At 41.4% G+C, this 24,960-nt stretch overlaps 1 protein-coding gene across 1 annotated transcript in view; it reads right to left on the reverse strand.

Moving 5' to 3' along the window:
- LOC136877587 (fatty acid synthase) overlaps positions 1–24,960 on the reverse strand; it is a 426,680-nt gene that overhangs the window by 389,539 nt on the left and 12,181 nt on the right. Inside the window, exon 2 of the mRNA XM_067151746.2 lies at positions 24,004–24,185. Within this exon, the coding sequence (XP_067007847.2) occupies positions 24,004–24,151 (148 nt within the window). The 5' untranslated portion in view covers positions 24,152–24,185. The remainder of the gene's footprint in view (positions 1–24,003; positions 24,186–24,960) is intronic.

The following is a 24,960-nucleotide window of genomic DNA, read 5'->3' on the forward strand; positions in this document are numbered from 1 at the left end:
AATAACTTTGTCACTAAGGGCAAAATAATGTGCATCCTCGGTAAGTTATGATTTTTTAAAAATTCTAACAGTAGCAAGACAGATTGCAGATGCGTACCTTAGTTCTATAGGTAGGTCTATATATTTTGTCAAATGTCCGGGGATTGATTGGAACCTCAAATGGCACCATCAAAATTGCATGTAACTAACTATCTTGTAATTAGCAGACGTGATAACTCAGTCCAATGGTTCTTCTCATCAAGACAGCCGAGGCTTGAGTCGCAGTCGATGCATGAAACATTTTTAAAATGGGAAGTCACGTTCTATTGATACAGATTCTACTTAAAACACTAGGTCGCGTGCCTTACCTTTCTTTAGTACTTTTGAGTAATAACCGCATCATTTATGATGGTGTATTTTGAGTATCAACCATTCTTCGGGCTTACCTTGTACCTTAAATGGTGAGTGGATGCAGTGGCGTACCCACGAAATAATTTCAGTGGCCAAGTCTAGGCCAGTAGCGTAGATACAACTTTTCCATGGACGGGGTTGTGAAAAGATGTTTATTTTGTAGTTAGAATTTGCTTTACGTCGCACCGTAGGTCTTATGGCAACGATGGGAAAGTAAAGGTTTAGGAGTGGGAAGGAAGCGGCCGTAGCCTTAATTGTATGTTGTATGTTCAGTCTTCAGCCCTAAGGCTGGTTGGATCCTCAACAGCTCCGCCATCAGCTGTCATTAAGGTGTGAAAATGGGAAACGACAGAAAACCATCTTTAGGGCTGCCGACAGTGGGGTTCGAAGCGGATGCAAGCACACAGCTGTGCGCCCTTAACCGCACGGCCAACTCACCCGGTGGATATGAAAAGAAAGCTGGTCCTACCGAGTGCGGTGACGGATCTTCTGTAGATATTGATGGTTTTGATTGTTACCATGTAATTATATCCCACAATCGAAATCATAGCTTCTGTACTCTAAACCGGCTGCATTATTGAAACTGTTCGTAAAATTGATAATATCGTTCTTCGTTTGTAAGGAAGTAGAATCTTCAGTTAATTTTTTTTCTCAAAAAGGAACCACTTTCGTACTACGCCCCGTGAAGGTGACTACCTGCCAGGTCATAGATATTTCGATCACGGGAGACTCATGGCCAACTCTATTGCACCCACAAACAAGGCTGTATCTTCCCGATCCCATGCCTTTCTTAACTCTGTCAGTGGCGGGCATCCAATGCAGGATGCCTTAAGTCTAATTCTAAAGGAGACCTAAAAGTAACAAGCCGACCCCGCGGTGTAGGGGTAGCTTGCCTGCCTCTTACCGGAGGCCCTGGGTTCGATTCCCGGCCAGGTCAGGTTTTTTTTACCTGGATCTGAGGACTGGTTCAAGGTACACTCAGCCCACGAGCTTATAATTGAGGAGCTATCTGACGGTGAGATGGCGGCCCCGGTCTAGAAAGCCTAGAATAACAGCGGAGAGGATGCTTCGTGCTGACCACAACACACTTCGTAATTTGCAGGACTTCTGGCTGAACAGCGGTCGCTTGGTAGGCGATGGCCCTTCGGGACTGTTACGCCATGGAGTTTGGTTTGGAAAAGTGTACAGAGACACCCCTGCAAGGCTCTTTAGCTTCCAGCTAGTTCTTCCGTCCGGTCTCGTGCATTTAGGACAGTTGGAAAACGTACGCCTTAATAAATGCTCTTCATAAAACCAGTTTAAATATACTAACTGAATCTATTTTTAACAATAATCACAAACGCCCCCTTTTCATGTGGTTCAGTTGGTTGAGTCGCTGTCCTTCTGAGTCCGAGTTCACAGGTTCAAATCCCGACTTTGGTCGGTGGCCCTCAAAACGGTGTTGAAATGGCAACAGCTTCACGTCGTTGGTTTCTGGCACGTTAATAAAAATTATACATACGAATATTAGCGTCATAAAACTGTAACTTTATGCTACTATATTCTGCACCCCAGGCTTGCGAGGGAAACGAATTAACAATTTGCTTTACGTCGCAACGACACTGATAGGCCTTATGGTGACGGTGGGATAGGAAAAGCGTAGGAGTGGGAAGGAAGCGGTCGTGGCCTTAATTAAGGTACAGCCCCAGCATTTGCCTGGTGTGAAAATGGGAAACCACGGGAAACCATTTTCAGGGCTGCCGACAGAAGGGTTCGAATCCACTGGCTCCCGGATGCAAGCTCACAACTGCACTGCCCTAACCGCTAGGGAAACTAATAGGACAAGGTAAACACTCCCTAGCATATGTTGTGACATATATTTTTCTTTACCAACTAACAAAATATCTATACCCATGCCCCTTACATTCTATATTTACTTATTTATTTATTAGTGCCTTTTTTACAGTGGCGAAGTTAGGGCTCGAGGCCCTCTCGTATAATTAACCACATAGGGCCTTCTAATCAAAATCTTAAATAAAATACTGAGATACATAAAACAGTTAAAACTACATAAATTAATAGAATTAAAAATAAATTTAAATAAATTACTAACTAAATTAATATTAAAACTAATTTATAAAAAAGTACGGCTCCATGGATAAATGGTTAGCGAGTTGGCCTTTGGTCACAGGGGTCCTGGGTTCGATTCCCAGCAGGGTCGGGAATTTTAACCATCATTGGTTAATTTCGCTGGCACGGGGGCTGGGTGTATGTGTCGTCTTCATCATCATTTCATTCTCATCCCGACGTGCAGGTCGGCTACAGGAGTCAAATAAAAATACCTGCACCTGGCGAGCCTAACATGTCCTCGGACACTCCCGGCACTAAATGCCATACGCCATTTCATTTCAATATTAAAAACTCTTAAAAATGACTAATCCTCAGGCACGCACACATTCACACTTCAACCATTCAGTCAGCTGTCCTCAGCAGGTAGTCTCGGCAGGTGACTTTAAATCTTAATAAAGAGCTAGTTTCTCTGACCTGAGCTGACTGGGAATTCCATAATGTGGCACCGATCACCACAAATAATCTATTAATTGTATTTGTGCGGTGCAGTGGAATAGAAAGAAAGGATCTAGAACGTGTATTTAAGTTGTGAAATGATGATAAAAATATACAGTGGCTGACTTTCAGCTAACACTCCTAAACACTTGTTAAAGTGTGTAGCTGCCAACGTTTATCAGGCTTCAGCCATGAGACAGCCTGATAGTATGGGGTGGTATGAACATCGTACCCGATGTTGTAAATAAATCGCAGGCAGGAATTCAGTGCTCGATGAAGTTTAACTGTTTCTTCTCTCGTCATATCAACTAATACAACGTAACAGTAATCAAGAATAGGGAGAATGAGTGTCTGTATTAGTTTGGCCTTTATCTAAAATGGAAATATATCCCTCTGCCGTTTAAGAGGGTGAAGCACTCCAAAAGTCTTTTTACGTATTTCTTTCGTGTGACCAGAACAATCAAGTGTTTCATTCATAATTAAGCCGAGATTTTTAACCGTTTTACTGTGGGGAATAATGTTACCATTCAGTATGATAGGCGGGATTGCGACATTGTTTGAGCAGCTCAGTAATTTTCGTGGTCCAATTATGATTGCCTGAGATTTTGTGGATTTTAGTATAAGAGAATTTCATTGTGCATATATACTGAGTCATCAGAGGTCATTGTTAATATCTTGTCTTGCAGTGTCGATATGTTATTTCCTGTCACGGATGGTATGTCATTGATATAAATACAGAAAAGTAAGGGCCCTAGAATACTGCCCTGCGGGGCACCACTAAGTTTCATTTTCCATTTAGAGGCCTTGTCGTTTACTGTTACACGCTGTTGATGGTTACTCAAATAATAACTAAAAAACTTAAGCGCAGCCAGGACGAAATTTAGCAGTTCCATTTACTTTATCATAGTCGGAATTTCTATAGTGTCAAAGATGCTACTGAGGTCAAGAATGATAAGTTTAGTGAGCAGTCGTTTGTCTATAGCGTTTCTTCTTACCTTCAAAAGTGCTGTCGCGGTACTGTGATCCTTCTTAAATCCAGATTGCAAAGGGTCCTAAGGAGCATTTTTATTTAGGTATTCCAGAACTTGCTCATATACTAAACGTTCAAAGGCTTTAGAAAGCGCAGGGAGTATGAACACAGGACGAATGTCAGAGAGTGATTGTGGGTCTAAACTCTTAGGTACCAGTATAATATTCAATATTGTCTGTTTTCCAGACAGTAGGGAAAATTCTGTTTAGTAAACAGTAGTTCAGTATGTGCGTCAGTATAGGCAGGACAGCACCAATAATGTTATGTATAAAAGTAATAGGAATATCATCTACACGCGTGGCCTTTGATTTAATCGAGTACATAGCCTTTTTAACCTGATTTTCTGTGACACTGTGAAATGAGAATGGTGGATTGGCTGGAGGGGAGGGCGGTGATTTGGTGCAGTTAATTGGGGTAGGTTGAATATTTATTCTACTAGAGTAATCGTTCAGTTCGTCAAGTAGAATGTCAGGAGTTGTCTGGCTCTGTTGAAGTTTTCCTATTCCCAGAGCTCTAAATTGTTCCCATGCGTGATTGGAATTAAAGTTGTTAGCTAAATTCCGGAAATATGCACAATTTTTTATTTCTGATTAATTGCTTTGTGCGATTTCTTAAGATGCGGTAAGATTCGAAGTCTGTGTCATCTAAGGTTTGTTTATAATGTCGAAATAACAAGTCACGGTGGACCATTATTCTCTAAGTTTCAACATCTAGCCATGGAGAAGGGCGAGAAACCTTTATTCGACGTGTATGTGTGTGTTTCTTTGCCGCATTAATCGTATAAAATGTCACTTCTTTATAGCTTATCACATGACCATTATTATAATAAAATTACCGTATTTATATTCTGGCTTGGGGACTTGGTATTTGTCCCAACATTTTCATCTTCATATTCAGACAATATACTACACTACCAAGCACCAAAGAAACACACAACAGTGATTACATCCCTCCATATAGGGCTGGCGTCAGGAAGAGCATCCGGCCGTAAAACAGGGCCAAATTCACATGTGCGAAACAGTTCGCACCCGTGACCCCACAGATGTAGGAAAAACGGAAGAAGAAGATTATGATAATGATGATGATTACTATTAGCTTCCGGAATCCGCACGAATCCACCACTCTTACTTGGATCCAAGGACACTCAATTCGTTTTTAGGTATTCTATACCACCTAAACTCTGGAAGTTTGCTCACCTATCAAAATAAATGGGCCCCCCCCAAACTGAAATCCTGGCTACGCTACTGCTTCCCAAAGCTTACATACAATGCATGTCAAACTTACTGGCCTGTAATTTTCAGCTTTATGTCTATCACCCTTTCCTTTATACACAGGGGCTACTATAGCAACTCTCCATTCATCTGGTATAGCTCCTCCGACCAAACAATAATCAAATAAGTATTTCAGATATGGTACTATATCCCAACCCATTGTCTTTAGTATATCCCCAGAAATCTGATCAATTCCAGCCGCTTTTCTAGTTTTCAACTTTTGTATCTTATTGTAAATATCATTGTTATCATATGTAAATTTTATTACTTCTTTGGCCTTAGTCTCCTCCTCTATCTCGACATTATCCTTGAAACCAACAATCTTTACATACTGCTGACTGAATACTTCTGCCTTTTGAAGATCTTCACATACACACTCCCCTTGTTCATTAATTATTCCTGGAATGTCCTTCTTGGAACCGGTTTCTGCCTTAAAATACCTATACATACCCTTCCATTTTTCACTAAAATTTGTATGACTGCCAATTATGCTTGCCATCATGTTATCCTTAGCTGCCTTCTTTGCTAGATTCAATTTTCTAGTAAGTTCCTTCAATTTCTCCTTACTTCCACAGCATTTCTAACTCTATTTCTTTCCAGTCTGCACCTCCTTCTTAGTCTCTTTATTTCTCTATTATAATAAGGTGGGTCTTTACCATTCCTTACCACCCTTAAAGGTACAAACCTGTTTTCGCATTCCTCAACAATTTCTTTAAATCCATCCCAGAGTCTGTTTACATTTTTATTTACCATTTTCCACCGATCATAGTTACTTTTTAGAAACTGCCTCATGCCTGCTTTATCAGCCATATGGTACTGCCTAACAGTCCTACTTTTAAGACCTTCCTTTCTATCACATTTATTTTTAACTACGACAAAAACAGCTTCATGATCACTAATACCATCTATTACTTCAGTTTCCCTATAGAGATCATCTGGTTTTATCAGCACCACATCCAGGATATTTTTCCCTCTAGTTGGTTCCATCACTTTCTGAATCAGCTGTCCTTCCCATATTAACTTATTTGCCATTTGTTGGTCATGCTTCCTGTCGTTCGCATTTCCTTCCCAATTGACATCTGGCAAATTCAGATCTCCCGCTACAATCACATTTCTTTCCATGTCGTTTCCCACATAGCTGACTATCCTATCAAATAATTCCGAATCCACGTCAGTGCTACCCTTTCCCGATCTGTACACTAGGCTATGTTGGTACTTATATCAGCTTGCCTTATGTTGTGAGACAGTATACCATCTTCTCCTTCCCCTCCTCCTTCTCTTCTACTTTCCTTAACATCTGCCTTAACCTAATTCCTGGATAACACTGTACCCTGGTTCCCTTTCCTCCACACACTTTCCCCACATGTCTAACGATGGAATCCCCCATGACCAGAGCCTCAATCTTACCCACCTCATTTGATCCCCTCTCCTCCTGGTCAGCCGTATCTTTCCTGATAGCTGCAGAAGCTACTTCCTCCTCCCTTTTCTCCTTCCCATGACCCTGTTCCACCTGTCTTTTCCTATCCTCTATTCTACATTTCCCTTTCCTACCTTTCCTACCTTTTCCCTTCCTCCTTCTTCCACACATCTCAGCAACAGTTCCCTGTTCCTCATCTTCCCTCTGTTGTTCTACCTGGAGTGACTATACTGATTTCGCACAGCCACCTGTCCTGAATTCTGATCCTGAGTAGAGCCCTTAGCCTGCAATGTCCTTCCCCTTAGAACATCAGACCACCTCTCTTCTACAACTCCCCTCCTTTCCTTCCCCTCCCTCTTGTACACCTACTGTAACCTGTACATTGTTTGAGGGAGTCCTATCTTCCTTCCTGTCTTCTGTGAGAATCCTAATTATCTCCCTCAAACTCTCCAACTCCTCCCACATACCCCTCAATGCCTTGCCACACCCACAGTTCCTACACTTGCACTCCTTATCCATTCTTTACAGAAAAAATGAAAAGAAGAGGAAAAATAAAATAACTTATTTGCAAAAAATAAATGAATGGAGGGATATAGTGTATGGGATAGTACTCAAAGATCACACAACAATAAGGTAATTAATATACGACTACACTACAATACTACTTAGTCGTACTCTATTTTTATCCTACAACTCCTTACAGGATAAAAACTGCTGTTAATTACTGAATACTGAAAGGAATACACAATAATTACACAATTCTAAACTGCAATTTAGCCTATCCTAATTACAACAACAGAATTTTAGTAATTCTACAGATACCTATACTATACTATACTACACAAATATTTTACAATAATAAAATAAGCACGCTAAATTCTAATAGGATATTACTTGTATACTACCGTACAGTACACTACAATAATTTTAAACTATGTTCAGATGTATCCTAATTACAGTACTGGTACCATATGTCACTACTAAGCACAAACAGAAATGAAAATTGCAAGTTGAAATTTGCAAGAACTACTGTACTCAAAGATTACCAACAAAGCTAAATGCTTAGACAGATTATTATTAGTACTATGCTCTAATAGATACACACGAAAGATACACACGAAAGATACACACGCATATAGCAGGCAGGCAAGATACGGTACTATCTAAATATACTGTATCCATACTACAATTGTCGGCTGAAATGTGGTTATATGAATTTTAATGCTGGTGGATTACTATTATTTTCCCTACTACACGGGACAGAGAATAAAAGAGTCCTTGAATGCTGAAAAATAAGAGGATGTCTACAATAATTTCTGTCAAAACTTGAACTGCAATATTATAGGGATATAGGAATTTGAATTTGATTATGAATAAACGAAGGTGGAAAGTACAAAGTATGCAAGGATCTAAGACTACAAATTATCGGAATAAAGTAATCAGCTGTATTTGTATTTATTTACACAACTACCATGTGCATGTAGCAACAATCGTCAACAATAAAAAAACTGCTAGTACCATAATTATCCAGTGAAATTACCGTGTATGCTCTTTAACTTCTTTTTAAATCAAAGTTTACAGGCGTATCGTGTTATTTAATTTAATAAATTATTACCTTCATGGTAGACTGAATGGATATCTATACGATATATCAGAAAAGTTGTGGTGGAAGTTACTATGTGTTACAACTCCTTATGATAATCTGTGTTTGTTAGTATTATACCAACGAGCATACAGATATTTAAAAATATTGTTTTAAAAGTTAATATTATTACCTAAAGTATTCCCTAAACCTAAACCTGAACCTAAATTTTGTACCGATCCATCTCACCTTAAGCACTGTTCTATGTTCTTCATCTTTTGTCTGGCAGTATATGTGCCCACAGTGCGCACTCCTGTATATAACTCAGAGTCGGCTCTTCTGATCCACAGAGAGTATTCTCTCCACATCTGTATCTGGGTAACAGGGATATCCTTCCTCCTTAATGAAGTTACAGCTGTTTGCCACCATTTTGCTCTTGAGCATCCTTGGCTTCCCTTTGGTTCTGCACAGGATGATCTTCATCATGCCGCTTGACGTGCTCATACCAACAGAAATGTATTTCCTTCAGTTTCTCACCAATAGTGGTGATTCTGAAGGATCCTTGGACATGCTCATTATGCACTCAGTCAGTTTGAGTAACACCTGCAGACACTGCAGTGTTTGATCTCTGTGGTGGGCATTTGGTGATCATGCTTTCTGTCTTGCCTAGCATTCCAATCTATACCTGAGGGCAGGTCTGACAACCATTGTAAACTTCCCATTTAAGCTTGATGGTCATCCATCTGTTATACAAAACACCTGTCAGTAATCGCCACTTCATCCAGCCAACATTGATGCGATGCTTGAAATAATCGTCGATTGTGGCATTGGTGATAATGACAGAGCCGGGATAATTGAACCTGTCAGTAGTGATGTGCAAATGATACTCAAGTTCGAGCAGGCTCGAGCCGGCCTGATACGCTACGTAGGCTCGATACGGTATCTAACCTGTTCGAACTGTCAGGTGACCCCACACATAGACTATGCAAAGCGCCGATGGACCAGTCATCGTATTAGACTACTACACTCACTATATTTATGTGTGTGGGGTGATGAACACAAGGTTCACTGTGCAGAAAATAATGATTTGGTTAATAGTCATTCCCTTAGTATGAACAACAGATTGGTAAAAGCAATTTATGGTAAGCTATTTATTTCGTTAATATTTAACTTTGCATTTTACATTTTGTCTGCTCTTCAGAAATGCTCTTGTTTATAACGTAATCGTGTTTTGCAGGATTAACGTTGTTAATTATTTCTTTCAAGTACCGATAGTTACTGTGTTTTTCGTATGCTACAAGTTATTATTTTATCTTTAATAATATACGAACTTGTTATTACTTCAGACAGAGCAAACAATGACCGGTAGGAAAAGGTCCTGGACTTGGGGCTACTTGATAGAGCTTCCAGACAACCGAGTAAAATGCACATGATGTGATAAAATGTTAGAAAACGATAGTAAAATTAATTGACAAAGATAAGGAAGGCACTTGAAAGTTCATAATGTGCATCTTTCATCGAATGAAACCAATCCAAATGAGGGAGAGACATCTCCACCTAAAACAAAGTCAACATATGCAGGTAAAATATCCTTAATAAGCTCCTTTTTTTCATGAGTATCACAGTGGGCAGCCACTGAAGGGTTCAGAATGTGTGCCTGAACATGTTCTACAAAGTTACTGTACTGCTGAGGTATACTGTTTATACAGATTTTACTTACATAAGCATTACGTTATGAAGCCATCAATTTATTCATTGTTTGACGATTAAAGAAATTGACTCTGAAAACCGAAAAGGTAGTTATTGGGTCGTAAAGCCAATAACATTATTATTAAAGAAAACAAAAATGGAGATCTTTACTGCTATGGCCATGGCCTCAAACAGGAAATAAACACCCTTTACATCCTCACTTTAAGAGCGCTGGGGATATCGGGCTGGACAAAAATTAGAGCCAAGAAAGAATAATAATGTTATTGGCTTTACGTCTCACTAACTACTTTTACAGTTTTCAAAGATGCCGAGTTGCCAGAATTTAGCCCCGCAGAAGTTGTTTCACGTGCCAGTAAATCTACCGACACGAGGCTGACATTTGAGCACCTTCAAATACCACCGGACTGAGCCAGGATCGAGCCTGCCATATTGGTGTCAGAAGGCCAGCGCCTCAACCGTGGAAGCCACTCAGCCAGCACCAAAAAGACATAAAAAAAGAGAAGGAATGAGCCTGTCCCTGAAAGCAGGGCAAGAACGGTGCAAACCCTCATGGGCCCAGGATACGTCACTCCCCTACACACAAGATATAAGTCTCTGTTGTCCCTTTTAGTTAAATTTTACGGCAAGCAGACAATATCATGAGTCTTAACCTATACTTACAGAAGTTGTATTTAATTGCAATGCTATTGAATTCCGAAAATGACTCAGCCTAATGGCGAGTTACTGTTACTGGAATGTTGTTGTGGATCATTTGAATTGTGACTGTAGTGTACAACAAAATACTTTAGTTAATAAATAGCAAGGAATACAGTACCGCTCAAAAGAAATCATGAAATGTCATCTAGAACATAAAATTGTGCTAGTAGATCTCTGTAATTATCTTTCTGAACTCTCATATCTAATACGATATATATTACCTGGTTTCACTGAGTTAGTCGAGATACTGTAGAAGTTATGAATTTTTAACTCTTGGAAGGTATCGCGAAAAAATAAAAAATTTTGGTAATATAATGTACTGTATACTCTAATTCATTGCAAGTATCACCACCAAGATTTTTTGTACACTTAGCAATAGGTGGGAGCCATTTTAGTATAAATATAAAAATTGTAAAAATATGCAGCACCATTTTTTGGCATGTTTTTTTTTGAACCAGGGCCAAAATGGTTGATTTTTCTCTACCTTTGTCATGTATGACCTGAGGTCTCAGGACGAGCTATCGGCGTCAAATTTATCTCCCCTGATAGTTTTATTTTCACTCTGCGGATGGCATCCAAGAACACATTTCTGATGCCAATAGCTCACACTGAGACCTATGATAAGAACAAGGAAAATTGACAATTTTAGCGCTGCTTTGAAAATAAAAAATGAACACACAAAAATGGGTGCTCATTTTGTCAGAATTTTTATATTTATACAAAAATGGCCCCCAACTATTGCTAACTCTATAAAAGAATCTTGGTGCTGATACTTGAAACCAATTAGAGTATAGAGTAAATAATATTTCCAAAAATTTTGACTCTCTGATTGACCTTCCAACAGTTAAAAATGTATATCTTTTACAATAATTGATGTAAATCACTGAAATCAGCTGACGTATATCATATTAGATGCGAGAACTCAGGAAGAAAAATACAGAGGTCTAGTAGCACAATTTTAGGTTCTAGATGGAACTTCATGATTTTTCAGGTGGTCCTTAAGTTTAGACCGGTATTGTAGAATGAAAAGATGAAGCAAATTCTAGTGTACTAATTATACATTTCTTAATAATGCTAATTTTATTTCAGATACTTCTCCGAGGCAAAGGGAACTTGATAAAGCATTAGTTGGTATGGTAACGAAAGATCATCAGCCCTTCTCGATAGTTGACGTTACCTGTTTTCGAGAGTTTGTGCTACAATTAGATCTGCGGTATAATATTCCAATGAGGAAGAAGCTGCGTCAAATGACAGAGGAAGATTACGCCCACAGAAGGAAAGAAATTGAGAGGGAGATAGCTGCTATCGAACATGTATCGCTAACTGCGGACATGTGGACATCTTCGAACACTGAGGCATACTTAGCTATACATGCCATTTCATAGATAGTGCATGGACCTTATGAAGTTTGTCTCTTACAACTTCACGGTTTAGAGAGTCGCACACATCGTCTCTAATTTCAACCTCATTTGTTGAGACAATGAATGAATGGCAGTTAAATGCCAAGGTCACGAATATCGTAATGAACAATGCTGCGAACATGAAGGCTGCTGTCAGAAGCATTATGAACGTTTAACACTTGCCCTGTTTCACTCATACTCTGAATCTTGTAGTGAAGCCAGCAATTTCTGCAGTTTCCGAAATAGAGAATATCAGGGAGAAGTGTCGCCGCATCATTAACTTTTTCAAATCCAGTTGTTGGGTGAAAGAAAGACTTGAAGCTGTTCACCAGCAGCTGGATAAACCACGTCATAAACTGATTCAGGAAGTGGAAACACGATAGAACAGCACGTTTTCAATGTTTTCGTGGCTTTGTGAGCAGAAACACAGTTCTCGAACTGACTTCTCGTGTTGGCCTCTGGAAGATCATCAGCGACCATCTACTAGTGTAAGTCCTACACTCACTACTACTTCATCCCTCTGGAAGTCATTCGATTGTGAAGTCCAGCAGCACAACGACAAGCATAACGCAACTTACGATGCAATTGTAGAAGTTCAGAGGTATATGGACGAGGTACTTCTGCCGCGTTCCACGCACCCTCTGGACTATTAGAAGAAGAATGAAGGAAAGTTCCCAAGTCTGGTGCTACTGGCAAAACGGTATCTCAGCGTGGCTACATCTGTACCAACAGAAACAATATTTTCTATGACAGGACTGATACTAAACAAACAAAGGGATAGACTGTCTGGGAGTATGGTAGACAAAATTGTTTTTTTGAACACAAATGATTTGTAAGATTTTGATGCCCTATTTCCACTAATATTCTTATCAGTACCAGGTTATCGGCGAAATGTCAACAGAGGATTCTTCAATTCTTTGGCCATATTATGATGCGTCGTGGAGAAGGAAGCCTTGAAAAGCACATAATCTTGGGAAATGTGCCTGGAAGGAGGCAGCGTGGGCGAGCACGTATACGCTGGACAGATGATATAAAACATGCAACAAAGACATCGTTTATACAATCTACCCGTATAGCAGAAGACCGTGGAAGATGGAAACGGGTACAAAGAAATATCTTTAGAGATCACGATCCTCAGGACTGAGGGACCGACAGACAGACAGACAGACAGACAGACAGACAGACAGACAGACAGACAGACAGACAGACAGACAGACAGACAGACAGACAGACAGACAGACAGACAGACAGACAGACAGACTTCTACTTCTTTTCTTTCATCCTGGAAGCTCAGCTTCACACTCGAACTGCGCATAGAATTGAGACCTTTAACGCCCTTTTGACAGTTCTTGGAGCTATGGTGTTCCACATCAGGTCTATCACCCACTTGGCTGTGCAATCATATAGATAAGCAGATAGCATGTAAAATAAAAATTCGAAGTGTTTAGAAAATAATAATTATACCAAGCTCAATCGCTCCATTCACTTAAGTGCGGGCAATACCATGTGTTTGCAAGATAGTAGGTTCGAACCCCACTGTCGGCAGCCCTGAAGATGGTTTTCCATAGTTTCCCATCTTCACACTAGGCAAATGCTGGGGCTGTATCTTAATTGAAGCCACGGCTGCTTCCTTCCAGCGCCTAGCCCTCTCCTATCCTAATGTCGCCATAAGACCTATCTGTTCGGAGTGAGATAAAAGCAAATTGTAAATAATAGTCTAGAAAGTACAAATAATGGTACACAGTAATAATAATAATAATAATAATAATAATAATAATAATAATAATAATAATAATAATAATAATAATAATAATAATAATAATAATAATAATAATAATAATATAATAGATTATTCCCCTGCCCACCATCCCTGATACGCCTCTGACTTCTGGCCAGGATGTAATAGTGTCGAGGATAGTAACAAAAACGTGTTCCTGCAACGGTACATATTAATCGCGTATACTAAATAATGTTGCCGCAACATTGTATGAAGAACTTGTTGTGACCTGTTGTTTTTGTACTGTACATTCAAATGAAGTTCTGGAGAGAATTTGTATATTCTGGGGAGGTATTTGCAACAAATCATTGCACATACACAGATTCTGGCTGTCTCCAAATTACAGATACAGTTTGAAGGGATTATAAACACAAAATATACAGAAGTGCACAGCAAACATAGGACGAGGTGCAGCCTTCTTGAGGTTTCTGGCTGATAACAAGCAAGCCGGCTCCATCTGTGTAACAACACGTTTAACATGCTGCTCAAAGTTTTAAATTGAAGTGGGAATTCATCTTTATTTATATCACGATCTTACGTGATCAAAGTAAACTTCTCTGGAACCACCTAATATAAAAGGAATAAATGTCACTCACATAGATAGCATACAACAACATAAATTTTAAGAATTTTATATCGCAACAATCTATTGTGGTAATTCTAAATTCCCATGGAGGGAATTAGATATTTTTCCACCAATAGAGCATATCAAAAATCAGTTCAAAAATTAGATGCTGGCTTTTCAGGCGTTTGCTCTATTAACCAGCATTTCGTCTTAGGTCTGACACTAGACTCGTCAGAGTGGGATGTGTCAGACCCTACCCACTGATGCTGGGGTGTATGCAGGTGAACAAACAACAAACAAACAAAAGTAAGTTATTTCATTCCCGCCGCAAGTGCGGCGGGCGGGCCATCAGCCGAACTAGCGGCTCTTAGGCCTTGCGAATCAAAAATGGAGAGTGAATTTAACAAAAAATGGGAAGTATGTTGTGCACATACGTAAAATAAAATGTAGAATGTCCCAGCGCATTAAAATTGTGAAAGTCTTGCAGCATTCGTTACAGAGAATATGTATAAAAATAATCACATATGGTGAGCAGATACAGAAAAGCTCTACATAGTATGCTAAACATGTTACATCACGGGGTGTGGAAAAAGACTGGGGTGCGAGAGAACATTGGAAGACGGAAAAGGATAATATTGCATGAGAAGGTAGTAAAGCGTGGTGGTCATGTTAGTGACTGAGGTGGCATAAAGACGAAGGAGGTCTAGGATCTGGAGAGGAGGGAGGACAAAAATGGGTGGTGAAGCTGGGAGAGTAACAGGGGGCGCCGGGGGGGTGGGAGGCGAGACAAACGGTAAGGGAGGAACAGAGGGCTGAGGAGACTGCGGACGAGTGCGTGGCGGGGAACGAGAAGGTTCCACACGATACGCCCGCTGACGAAAACGGATACCATTGGCGATGAGTTGGTCGAGGTCCGCATCAGAGGAAAGTTGCAGGCGCACCATGAAGGTCGGTCCAGCGTCGTTGAAGATGCGGATCGCCCGACGAGCGGAGACGCCATTCCGATGCAATTCCTGGAGCAAGCCCCGTTCGGTGACACCAGGGTCGAGCCCACGTATGACACAACTCGTAAGGGGAGCGGAGACGGCTGCACTGCCAGAAGAGACTGGGGGAGCTGCGATCGTGGAGTCCGTAGAACAGGTGGAGGACGAAGTCAGAGGTGGAAAATCAGGGTCATTATCGCGGACAACTAGAGAGGAAGAAGAGGGCTGTTGGTGAGCAGAAGTAGCTGTAGATCGATCAGCGACAAGAACCTGAATAGAGGGATCAGGAGGTACGATAGGGAGCGGGGTAGACATAATAGGAGAAGGATGACTGGTTGTGGTAAGGACGGAGGAAGTAGGCAAAGTAAGAGAAGCAGCAGTGGTGAAGGAGGAAGTAGTAGGAGTAGTGTTGGTGGTAGTAGTGGAAGTGGGAGGAGAAGACGGGCCGGTTTTGGGTGGGAAACGAGAGTGAACGGCGACAGGGGGGTCTGGAAGATGACGAAGATCCCGGAGTAACTCCTCAGGAGCGGGGACCACGTTATAGCGACGACCCTTGAAAGCGATGCCATTGGAGATCAAGCAGGAAGCTTCATGTGAGTCGCGGTAGAGGAGCAAAACATCTGGTGAAAGTTGCCCCGAGCGCTGGTCCTGAAGGCGGATGACATCCGAAAGCGACGAGATAGGAGGATCACCAGTAATGTGCTGATAAATGAAGGACTCGGTGAGGGATGTGTTGACGCCCTTGATAAGAACAGCATACATGATGAGAAGGAAGGCGACAGCCAACGAGGCGTCTGCCCAATTATCATTGATTGGCCCGGCTGAGATGGGGAAGTGTAGAGAGCCACCCGGCCACAAAATAAGAGGCGTGACAATAGTACCGCAGGTGAACTTATCAGAAGCCTCTTATGTGGCACAGTCTGATAACTGCATACGGGAGATAAAACTCCACAATGGAATTAATGCCCGCCTAGCAATTCCAAATGGTAATTCTAAATTCCCATAGAGGGAATTAGATATTTTTCCACCAATAGAGCATATCAAAAATCAGTTCAAAAATTAGATGTTGGCTTTTCAGGCGTTTGCTCTAGTAACCAGCATTTCGTCTTAGGTCTGACACTGGACTCGTCAGAGTGGGATGTGTCAGACCCTACCCACTGATGCTGGGGTGTATGCAGGTGAAAAAAAAAGTTATTTCATTCCTCTCCTCGAACGAGGAGGGGCGGGCCATCAGCTCAACTGAGGAGCTCTTAGGCCGTAGAGAGGAAAAAATGGAAGAGGTAGAAACATGAAACTAGTGTGCGTGTGTCGTACACACCGGGAAAGGAAAAAAGTTAATGAAGCTGGCGTAAGGGCACCATCACAACAAGCCGGGACCCAGGGCGAAGCCCCCAAATAACCCCGCACAGGCAAACCCCCGCGAACACTAAAGGAAAGGAGAGGAGAATTTTATTGAGAGTAACGTATCTCGGGCGTGCAGTACAGAAATAGAGCGTTACAGAGAAGATGTACAAGAATATTTACATAGAGTGGGGCAGGACGGGTAGAATTGAAGAAGGAGATAATAGAGGTTAGTGGTGATGTTGGTGACTGAAGTGGCAAGGAGACGGAGAAGTTCCAGAATAGAGAGAGGCGGGAGGCTGGAAGGGGGCGGAGGTTGGGTGGGTGGCGGTGGAGAGCGAGAGCGAGAAAGAGAGGGGCGGGGAGGAGAGCGGACGGTGCGGGGTGGGGAGCGAGAAGGCTCCACACGATAAGTTCGCCGGTGAAGATGAACGCCAGCGGTAAGCAGGTGAAAGATGTAGGTGGTGAAGCAGGCGCAGGATCGCCAGACTCAGGTGCAGAGGCCGGCTGAGCAGTTGTGGCGGCATCCATGAGCTCCGGAGGGGGAAGGGTGGGACTGGGAACGGTCGTAGAGAGGGAGGAAGGTGGGGTAGACATGATTGGAGAGGGATGACTGAAGGTAAGAGTGGCAGTGGAAGAAGACGGGGAGAGACGAACAGAAGTAGTGACAATGGTGGTGGTAGTAGACAGAGGAGGTGTGAGAGGAGAGACGGAAGGAGTAGGGGAGGGAGCCGTTACAGTGAGAGGGAACTCAGGATCGGAGGCCAGTTGGCGCAAACTATGGTCAGGAGTAGGAAGAGCTTGATACCCGCGATCAAAGAGCAGGAGGTCACCACAGACAACGGCATAATAGGCCAGTTGCGGGTCGCGAAAGAAGACCACAATATCCGGGGAAGGCTGGCCAGAGGAAGCATCCTGAAGTCGAAGAACCACTCGAACGTCGACCCCTGAGTGACAAAGCCATTGACAAATTGCTTCAGGGGAATAAGCGGTGTCCACGTTCTTGACAAGACAGGAAGAAGACATGGCGGGGAGGCGACAGCTAACGAGGCGTCTGCCCGTTTGTGCTTTTTGTGGGGCGGCTGAGGATGCGAAGAGGTGAGCGCCACCCAGCCGAAAAAATACGTGGACAGGCATAGCACGAGATGTGTGTGTGTGTGTGTGTGTGTGTGCAGGTGAACATCATCATCAAGTTATTTCATTCCCACCCTCATGGGGCGGGCGGGCCATCAGCTCAACTAGGAGCTCTTCGGCCTTCGGTAAGGAAGAAATAGTGAGAAACATTCCACAGTGGAGTATGTATCGTACATACAATATCAAGAAGAGAATTGCGGAAGAGGCGCGGAGGCACCCGAACCAACAAGGCGGAGCCCAGGGAGGACCCGCACGGCCCCCGCCCAAGCAAACCCCTGAAACACCAGAGACGAGAAACTGTGTGGAATCAATAGGTAGCTCGGGCGCGCAGTACAGATGAGAAAGTGTGACATAGAGGATACAAAAATATTCACAAAGGTTGTGGAGGAATAGTGAGGGGGTTCGAAAAGTAGGCAGAAGTAGAAGGGCAGGGGTAGTATTGAAGAAGGAGGTAGTACAAATTAGTCATGATATTAGTAATGGAGGTGGCCAGGAGACGAAGAAGGTCTAGGATTGAGAGTGGCGGAAGGCTGAAGTGAGACTGGGGAACTGGGGGAGGGATGGGTAGCGGCGGGGGGATGGGTGGCGACGAGGACGAGGGAGAAGGAGGAGACGTGTAACGAGTAGATCCAGCAAGCTGCGGGGGGGAGCGAGAACGCTCCACCCGATGGAGACGTCCTCGGAAACGGACGCCGGTGGTGAGAAGACGGTCGACATCAGCAGGGGAGGCGAGGCGAAGGCGGACCATAAACGTCGGGCCATCAGTGTTGAGGATACGAAATACCCGGCGGACAGGGATTCCCTCCTGTTGGAGTTCTTGAAGGAGATCCTGGTCCAAAACGTCAGGGGCAATCCCACGGACGACACAGCTCGGTTGGACAGACGGCGGAGATGTTGACGTAGAATGGTCGGCAGGGCCTTGGGAGACAGACGAAGCTGCGAGAGTATCAGTCAGGGGAGTTGCAGGGGACGATTGAAACGTAGGAATGGTGGAAGTGCAGGAGGTCGGGGCGGTGGACATGATAGGGGAGGGGTGACTGTACGTAACAGTAGAGGGAGAAGTCAGAACACAGGAAGGGACAGAGGAAGGAGAAGCGGAGGCTGTGATGGTAGTGGCGACAGTGGTGACTGGAGGAGTGGTGGACACGGGAGAACAAACGGAGGTAGTGGGAGGCTGCTTCAGGGAAGGAAATTGAAGAGAGAATTCAGGATCGGAGGCGAGTTGCTGAAGAATATGGACCGGAGTAGGAAGAGCGCGATAGTGAGTAGCAAAAAGGTATAAATAGCCCACGCGGTGGATGGTCGCCGCAAAGGCCGGGGAACTGAAGAACACCACGATGTCCGGTGAAGGCTGGCCCGAGGAGGCATCTTGAAGCCGTAGGACCACAGAAGCTGGGGTATCGTGCGTACGCAGCCAGTGACGAATGTCGGTCGGAGAAAAATGATTGTCCACATTCTTAACGAGACAAGAGTCAGACAGCATGACGAGGGAAGGCGACAGCCAACGAGGCGTCTGCCCATGTGATTATTCTTGGGCCGATTGAGCCGCAGCAAGAAGGAGCGCCACCCAGCCGAAAAAAATCTGTGGACATGCGTAGTACGAGATGGATGTAAGCAGGTGAACTTATCAGAAGCCTCTTATGTGGCACAGTCTGATAACTGCATACAGGAGATAAAACTCCACAATGGAATTAATGCCCGCCTAGCAATTCCAAATGGTAATTCTAAATTCCCATGGAGGGAATTAGATATTTTTCCTACAATAGAGCATATCAAAAATGCAGTTATCAGACTGTGCCACATAAGAGGCTTCTGATAAGTTCATCTGCATACACCCCAGCATCAGTGGGTAGGGTCTGACACATCCCACTCTGACGAGTCTAGTGTCAGACCTAAGAGAAATGCTGGTTAATAGAGCAAACGCCTGAAAAGCCAACATCTAATTTTTGAACTGACAATCTATTGTATCATAATTTTAACTTATCTCATGTATCACTGCAGTAATTGTATTTTATAATGTGTTAAAATGTGTTAGATGTTTTAGGAATATATATATTGTCTAATTTGTACTTAAGTCTGATGATGGCACATAGATGCCGAAACTAGTACCATTTGACATGTGATTAAATCACAATAAAACGTCATCGTATTGAATAGGTGGACCTTGAAAGAATTTAATTTTACTGTAGCCGCTAGGCCGTCGCTCCCAAATAGTTAATGACTATGTTGAACAGAATTGGACACAGTGCCGATCCTTGGTGCATCCTGACTTTCAGACACCTGAACTAGCTTTCACTGTGGTAGTGGGACGAACATACATATACTTCTCTCCAAATGATGAATACCATGTGGAGTTCCCCAAATAGTACATTGGGCAACTCATTGAATTACTTCCTCCAGCAGTTCTTGATGGCTTTATCCATGTAACCAACTTCCCCATATTGTCGTGGATATATTTGGCTGTGACAATGTTCCTGGAGTGCTTGTCACATTGTGTAGAAATTTTTTAGAATTATTTCAGACCATCTAGCATCTGCTGATCTCTATAGAAACTGTGCACTGCTTCTTCCTTAGATTCTTTAACTACTGTCTTTGCAAGTTTCTTAGCAGCCTCCGGTATGGCCTGTCCTGACTGTTTCTGAACTTCCACCACTCCTTGAAAGCAGTTTTCTTGTCTCTGAGTCCCACTTGGACTTCATCTTTCCACCACTATATCTTGTTGGTAACAGTCTCTCTTTTGAGAACCCTAGATGCTGCCCTGCTTCTCAATGCAGTAATTCTGGAAACTTTGCCATATATTGTCTGGGCTTTCAGTGTTGTTTGCCTCCAGATCCTGGACAATAAAGGCTCTAATAACACTGATTAATAGTTGGGCTGTTTTTATATCTTTTGATTCTGTTTGGTAAGGTGGTTTCATTGTGCAAATGACATTGTAACTTTAACTTGCTGATCAAAAGCCTATGCTATAAAAAGCAAAAATAGGTTCCAGGAAGGACTTTCCAGGAATCATTAATGAACAAGGGGAGTGCAGATGTATTTACAGAGGGCAGAAGATTTAGTCAATTTATCAAATGTTAACTGGGAAGGTAATGCGAATTACAGAAAGCATAACCAACAAATGGTACATAAGTTAATCTGGGAAGGACAGCTGAATCATAAAGTGATGGAACCAACTAGAGGGAAATATTCTCTAGACATGGTGCTGATAAAACAAGATGAGCTTTATAGAGAAACTGAAGTGATGGATGGTGTAGGTGATCATGAAGCTGTTTTTGTCATAGTTAAAAATAAATGCGATAGAAAGGAAGGATACAAAAGTAGGACTATTGATAAGACAGGTATGAGAGAGTTAAAAAAAAAGTATTTATGACTGGTGTTAAATGGTAAATAAAAGTGAGAAGAAGTATGTACCTTCATAGGTTGTAAGGAATGGTAAAGACTCAATATTATAGCAAAGAAATAGACAAAAAGGAGGTGCAGGCTGGAATGAAATAGATCTAGGAACGGTTGTGGAGTAAGAAGACATTCAAGGAGCTTATTAGGAAACTGAATCTAACAAAGAAGTCAGCTAAAGATAACATGATGGCAAGAATAATGTTCTTGACAGGGTAGATCATGGGAGAGAACTGACAAAAATGAAAGCAATTGGACTAGGCAAAGAGTGACTGCATAGATGGCTACATTTCTAGAAAACAGAACTCAGAGTATTACAGTAGGTAAAGCATTATCTGATCCTGTATTCATTAAGAGGGGAGTTCGGTTTCTCAAGGCAGTATTACTAGACTTTTATGTTTTCTTACATTTATAAATGATAAGGCTAAATAAGTGGATTAATAAACAAGGCTTTCTGCAGATGATGTTATAGAGTAATAAATAAGTAACAGGATTATGAGTGACTGCAAAAAGACCTCAACCATTTAGGGTCAACCGGGGTAATTTTGGGACGGAAATGAAAAATTCTAGGGCACTAAATCTCAAAGTGGAAAATTGGCATGATGATAAATTATTTTAATTTGGTACCCACAGTTCATTTCCAGGAATTTTTTTTATTAAAACCTTATAACCGTTTAGCAATTCCACAAAAACTGTGTCCCACAATTACCCCTTGGTTTGGCTGCAATGTTGGGACAGGCATGAGGCAAAAGAGGGACACGGTGATAATTCAATGAGAAAGATTGTTTGACAGATACTGAGGCAGTAGTGGGATAGAGTGTATTCATTTTATGTGACTGATTTAAAAAAAAAGAAATAGTGGTGTAATGTTGCACTATTTTTTGTTAATTAAAAAACAGGCTTCTTAACTGGTAAACATTACCTGATAGTTAAAGCAAGAATAATCAGTTTTATTTACTACCAAAATACAGAAAACTTGGGATAAAAAAATAACCACTGTCCATACATATTGCCCAATTAAAATATAGGCCAACATTGATATAAAATACTTCTCAAATAAGCAAACACAAATTTAGGTTGTGCCAGTTTCTTTATAATATTTAAATGGCTAATTAATGTCACATCACCTTTATCTGGCCTGAATACCATATTTTGTTTGTCTACACACTTCTGACACATCACTTCAGCATCATCAATTACATTTTGTATAACACATGCATATCTGTATTCACTGATTTTTTGCTTTCTTGCTACTTCAAATTTCACCAAAATAAAATCTGACTGGTGTAAATGTAAAATACCTAATTTTTCATCTGATATCTCCTTTTCACTGATTAAGTTACAGCTGTCTTCAGAATCACTTGATATTACAAACTCGTCACTGCTTCTGCTGCTTTCCCATTCTTCAATACCTTCCTCATTTTCACTGCCGATTTCTTTCGTTCTCCTTAATGTTTTAGGTTATGGTCCAGCTTCTCTTTTCCTGGTTTGGTCAATTTCTGTTTACTACATGGTGTCCTATTTATTTTGTCTGAAAATTCTTCTGTGGTAATGACCATAGCACTGCAGTCAATTCTTCTCCTCATGGTTGGACGTGCAGACGTTTTCCCAATCCTTTGAAGCAGCAAATGTTCGAAACATTGTTGATTCTGCTGTGAATCAGATGATGCATCAAGATGATCTGCTTCTGCAATACTAGGGCAAGCTTCAGCTGCTTGTGAAGATTCAGATAGATTGCCCAATGACTGGAGTTCTCTGTTGTTGTACCTTTCAAGCCTCATCGGATCTAGCCTGTCAATGGGATATTTGTTCCGACTTGGGGGAAAATCCCGGTACTCTCAAAACCTTTCGTAATTGTTTCTGGTGTGAGAGCAGTATGCCAAATTTTGCAAAGAATGTTGACAAATTCAGCCTTCTACATTCTTCTTTGATCATTCTCTGCCACTCTCTTACAGCTTTATCCCAATTCTGTTTCAAGGGGTGAAATCCACATTTATCCAATGGCTGCAGAAGATCTGTCATGTGAGAAGGGAGTTTAATAATGCATATGTTTTCACCCATAGCTTTCATGATAGTTTCTGGGTCTAAATGAGTCACATTTCCATCCAAGATTAATAGAAGGGGCCTTTCTTTCACTGTTTTGTAGAACTGTGCAAAGTAGTCTTGAAAAATTTCTGTAGTGAAGTAACCTTTTTTGTTTTTTACCTTATTTTATACAATTGGCTTTAACTAAAGTAACCTAAAAGCAGGTCCAACAACTGTCCCAACTTTACCCATCAATGTCTCAGAATTGCCCCAAAACATATTCCACAATTGCCCTGAATATGAAAATAAGAATTTCTTTCTTAATATTCTTCCTACAAATATTCAGCTTTAGAGATAATTTCTGCAATGCTCTCTTTAAATGTTGATTAAAGGTAATTAATTGTATTAACAACAGTTTTTTCAAAAATTATAAATATTTCTTACCAGAAAGCAAATTTTTTAATGCTGAAAATGAGTGTTAGTTTTTCATTATTTTTCCTGCTCATCACATAGTTATTGCCTGCCATTCAATAAGCTCAAAATTATGTATTGCCACTAATAAAGCCTACAGATAATTTACTTGTAAGAAGCTATGATGATGTCCCTCTTTTACCCTAACATTTTGCTGTCCCACATTTGCCCTAGTTGACCAATGTAGTGTGCTTCATCCTCAGGGATTATTGACAGTTTTTTTAAATATCACAACATCTCTGCTACATCCATTAAATATTACAATTATGTTTACCTGTGGTACTCCAGCGGCAGTCATCACTTAATACAAGATTTTCCTTGTTAAACAAATTTTCTCGAAGCTCATCTATGTTATTGCTGTAAGGAAAGGTGCCAGATATCCCAGAGATGACCACTTCTTCTCTTTGTATGGATGGGTCCATGTTTTCTTGGGTTGATGACTGTTTAATTGGAGTACTGAAACAAGAAGAGAAGAAAATGAAAATACTTAAGTTGTATTTATTTACCTCAACTTCCCAAACAGCTTGGGTTACCGAATAGGACAATGTATGCTAATATACGTTATACTTAACATTGAAACTGTAGTTAATTAAGATGAGAAAACTGGAAGCAACAGTTTAATGGAAAAGAGACAATTAAATGAGACATATACTATGTATTAATTCTTGAGGTTGTACAAGCAATTCCTCCTTATCTGGATTGACCCCTCCAAAGCACAATGTGATATCTGAGCAAATCTGCAGCTGGACCCCATTATTCAGCATGGTAGCACTGTGTTCAGGGTTTCCTGAGATAAAATTTGAAGGTAACAGTCATCATCTGCAGTAGTAGTACTTAAACAACCTGTGTGAGATGAGTCATCAACCGTTCCTGTCTCCATGTTTCGCTTCCATGTTTGATCCACATCACTTTGATTCCGGCCCACATATCAAGCAATTGCCCTTGTTGACCATCCTTCTTGACCAGAGGCAGACGCAAGATTCCCTAATGGGAGGGGTTCACTTAAAAAGAATACCATACCACAAAGGAAAAACGAGTAATTGGGATATTTTATGTCTGTAGTCATGACATTTCCCAAGGTTATTTTAAGGAAATTGTTACATTATAGTAAATGCTAGTTAAGGTAATTTATTGATATTTATTTCACCACAAAATTCCATTAAATAAAGTTTACAGTACTACATCATCTTTACTATGAACAGCTATGTATTAGCAGTTCACATCAATCAAC

This window comes from Anabrus simplex, chromosome 7 (assembly GCF_040414725.1).
Source record: "Anabrus simplex isolate iqAnaSimp1 chromosome 7, ASM4041472v1, whole genome shotgun sequence".
NCBI lineage: Eukaryota > Metazoa > Arthropoda > Insecta > Orthoptera > Tettigoniidae > Anabrus > Anabrus simplex.